This window comes from Populus nigra, chromosome 4 (genome assembly GCF_951802175.1).
Source record: "Populus nigra chromosome 4, ddPopNigr1.1, whole genome shotgun sequence".
NCBI classification, from domain to species: Eukaryota; Viridiplantae; Streptophyta; class Magnoliopsida; order Malpighiales; family Salicaceae; genus Populus; species Populus nigra.
The window spans coordinates 695273-699526 of record NC_084855.1 but is presented as its reverse complement, the minus strand read 5'-3'; the positions used below and the strand labels follow the sequence as shown (position 1 = coordinate 699526).

Here is a 4254-nt window from a genome sequence, read left to right as displayed (position 1 = left end):
GTATGTAATAAGTATAATTCATCTATAATTTTTTCTTAATTTTATATAGATTATTTTTTTTAATATTGATTTTTTTATAAGATTTTTTATATATGCAGCTTTGCATTTTTTTTTATTCAATTAATTTTATACATATGTCGGTTTCTATTACAAATTTTACGTGTTTTTCTATTATAAATTTATTTTGATAGAGAAAATTCATTAAACACAATAAGGTAAATTACTTGTGTTACGATGTTAAATATTTTTATCTTCATTTATCACTTATTTTTTACAACATCTCAATATTAGGTTTGATGTTTTATTTTTGCGCTCGTATATGTTGATAAACCAAACACTTTTAAAATTGTGATTGGAGTAAAATATAGTTTTCAATCATAGTTATTAAACTCGATTCAGGGGTTGACCCTATCAAGGGGCCAAGTCCCAGATCACATGGGTTGATGCGAGTCAACCTGAAAAATTAAAAAATAATATTTGAGACTTTAATATCCCACATGAAAAAAGTTAATAAACATTCCATATGAAAATATTATATATATATATTTTATATTGAAAAAATAAGAAACATTTTATAAACAATAAAAAAAATATACAAGATTAAATATTCATAAATTAATTTTATATTTTTAATTTTTTTAAAAAAAATATATAAAAAAAGTTGAATCTGTTCTAGGTTGACACAAAAATGAAAACCCTGGTCTAAGTCAACCTATCAGACAGAATTCATAACTATGGTTTCAACAACACGGTACTGCACTGTAAAACGGAACCTAAAAGTTTACCGGCTGGAACTGAAGTTGCTGGGCAAAAGATAGGTTGATCAAAGACGCAAATCCATGCTGTCGAATTAATTAATAAATAAATTACAAAAGACAAACTCGAATTTAAATCAGGAAAGCACTTGCTCTCTGGATAGCTCGGACAAAGAAAAGGTTTTGTTAACCTCAAAACAAATTTACAACAAGATTCCTCTGTACTGCTAAAAGAACAACTAGTATAACCTAACGAGGAAGCCGAGAATGATCCTGACAGGTTAAGCTTCAAAATGATACTGTTGAAACTGCAAAGTGTCAAACACAGCAGGGCATATATGTCCCAAAAAACACAACAAAAACAATCAAGGATACCTCAGTGGATGTAAAAAAAACCTGACAATATTACACTTGCATCCGATCAAAACTGCAATCATGCCTCAATGGAGGCTGAGCTGAACCACAACATGTCACATTTGTAGCTCAAAAACCGCAGCTCGGATGCCCTACTTGTTATTGCACATAGTATCACAACTATCCACTGTTGAGGAGGTGGAATGAGCATAGGATGGAAAGAATGAATCCATAGACCAGCCTCGTCGAATCCAGGAAGGGAATAAATTCAAAGATATATGTAATGCCTGATTATTGGTGAATAATTAAGGAGCTGCTGGATTCTCTTGACCGAGTCTACTATGTTCAATGTGCACATGAAGCTCCTCATAACCGTGCATGGTATCGGCAGAGAACTGCTCTATGGCTACAAAAATTTGTCTCAGACCAAACTGAAGACTACTATTATCGGTCATTTCGCTTCGATGTACAGCTCTACCGGCTTGAAACGTCTTCCCTCGAGCTTGAATCACCTTTTGCAACCTTTGCCCCTCCCTCTCCAAGATCTTCATTTTCTTCACCATGTCCTTGTCTGTAGTCAGTCTTTGCTGTAGGTAAACATGATGTCGTTCCAGGAACTGATTTACACTATCGAATAATCCATTCATTGCATAAATTACCTCCATCTCTGAGACCCTGTCAATGGCAAGTGACCACTGGTTACAGAACGCAAACACCGGAGGTGCTCCTGTCCTACCAGGGGAGAATGGTGGCACATCATCTAGAGTTTCTTCAAGTTCAGATGGAAGACACCTCAGAAGCCAACCATTCAATGCCCTGACGTAGCCTCTTTGTGCATTGATCCAATTGGAAAAGCTTAGATTCCAGTTTTGTAGCTCAATCTTGAGCTGTATTGCTGCTTCAAGACAGGCATCACTAAACTTCACATTGGAAGCAACGGCATCCAAACTCCTGGTTTCGACAACTGCCTGGGACTGACATCTGTGGCATTCTAACATAACTTTCCACATATCCAGTAACCTGTGATTAAATGGATCGATGTTAACCGGCACAAAAAAAAAAAAAAAAAAATAGACAGCAAACAAGCAACAAGACTAAGTTACAATGCTACATCTTAAAAGCTGTTGCAGATCAGCAGTCCCTAGTAAGGAAGCAACATTGTAACTACAAGACAACTGCAAAACAAGTGAAATCCAGAACTCAGTTGTGTTAACTACAAATTAACTTGTGCAAGATTAAACAACAACATACTTTTCAATCAAGTCACTGATCAGTGGCCACAACTCTTCATCCCTCAATTTACTGATAGTAATTGATATCTTGTCAATAACTTGAATTGCAACTGTGATCTTCGTAGACAGCATCCGGAGTAAAGGTTGAGTGGAGTTAACTTTATTGGCATCAGCGCCTTTCTCACCCAAGATGTTCATCTGCCCACAGTTCTTCGCAAGAATGAGACGCAATTTTTCCTCAGCCTACAATATAATGAACAATTTCTTTATTTTTCGTGTGGATTAGGAAGCATTCCAAAACGAAAGCAAAAGGAAAAGAACAAAGCAACATGACAGGACCGTTCTTCTTGGAAAAGAGTAAAGCATACCTTGACTTCATGATAGAGTTTCTTCTCCCACAAGCACAGCTTTCTAAGAGTAGAAGACAGATTCACAGAAATTATCCCCAAATCCTCATCAAAGTCCCCATGAACAGAACCATTCTTCTCTGAAAAAGACGGAGTAACAGTGTGCAACATCTTGGAAGAAACTCCTTTACAAAGGAAAAAAAATCAAATTATTCTTGACAATATTCAGCAACAGACTAATTATTAAACAAGAGATGAAGCCATGTTTAAAAGAAAAGTAATGTTAATACCTTGATAAACAGAATTTTTGTAATAATATCTGAATTTCCCTGCATCAAATATTTTCAAGACTTCATTTCCTGACTCTGCAGCTTTGTCAAACAAAACCTCTGCTCCTTTCATAACCTCCAAGACACTTTGGATTTTAGCCTGATGGCCTAAATCTTTACTCTCTTTACTTTCCTCTTTCACATATTCAACTTTCTTTTCTTCTGCCACTTTAGCCTCCTTCTTCTGCTTCACATTGTTACCTTTCTCTGCTTCCCTCCTATCTTCTTCTCCATTTTTACCACATTTACCTTCTAAACGAATTCCATTCACAAATTCCTTATCCTTGGTCGGTAACTCATATCTTTCATATGTTTCAAAGAAATTCAAGAAATCCCAGGCTGAACTACTTGGAGCCGGAGGTGGAGGAGTTTTCCAAGCTGGGTAATCGTACTCATTATCGTCAAGATGATCATAAGAAAACGGATTAAACTGACTTTTATGGACTCTATGAAGCGAATCAAGATCTTTGTTGTCTTTAAATTCTTCATCTTCTGAATCAGAACGGAAATCAATGTGAGAAGTCTCCGAGTTTGTAGAACTTGAGGGACAGAAAATATCAGGCGAAGAGGGTTTACTGAGTTTGGTAACAGCCGCGGAATCGCCATTAGATTGAGAGTCAGACTGGTTATTGATGAGGGCTTCATCAAAGAAGCGGTGAAGTGCAGGGCCGAGGGACTTGAGGGAGTGCATGTAAGCAACATGAGCATCGGCGAGGGCATAGCTTTGGTAGAGAGCTTCTTCAAGGAACTTACATCGGTCATGGCATAGAGACACTGCAGGGAGCTGGTCAATCCTTGAAATGGAGCAACCCATGAAGAGAAGAGTAGAACCAGACAGGAAGAAAGATGACTGGACTGGTCTGAACTCTGAGAGGGGGGGAGTGAATGTTTGAGGAACGTTATACGAGGTTTAAATATTGGTTAGGGGGTGTGCATTTAAAGCTGCATAAATCAGGGGAGAGGGAGAGAGAGAGAGGAAGAAAGTGAAGTAGTAGTGTACTGGATTAGCTTTAAAGGAGTGGTAGAGGAGAGGGGCTGGCGGGATTGGCGTAACGTCTCTTTGGTATTTTTGAGTTCTTGCCATTGACATTTGTGCCCAAGAGTATTCTTTCTGTTGTTTATGTTTCCAAGCATCGATATAAAACAAGGAGGCCAATTCAGTAATCCCGTTGATTCGATTTTACTTCGAGTTGATCTTTTATTACAAGAATTTGTTTCAGTTTTTTTTTTAAATTAA

At 37.0% G+C, this 4254-nt stretch overlaps 1 protein-coding gene across 1 annotated transcript; it reads right to left on the bottom strand.

Moving 5' to 3' along the window:
* Window positions 1–817: 817 nt before the first annotated feature.
* On the bottom strand, window positions 818–4008 carry LOC133691419 (protein ALTERED PHOSPHATE STARVATION RESPONSE 1-like). The gene is made up of 4 exons (XM_062111914.1): window positions 2979–4008; window positions 2710–2873; window positions 2361–2584; window positions 818–2129 (listed from the first exon to the last, which is right to left on the bottom strand). Exons 1-4 carry the CDS (start codon window positions 3829–3831, stop codon window positions 1415–1417), a joined length of 1956 nt encoding a protein of 651 aa, XP_061967898.1. The 5' UTR covers window positions 3832–4008; the 3' UTR covers window positions 818–1414.
* Between the last annotated feature and the right edge of the window lie 246 nt (window positions 4009–4254).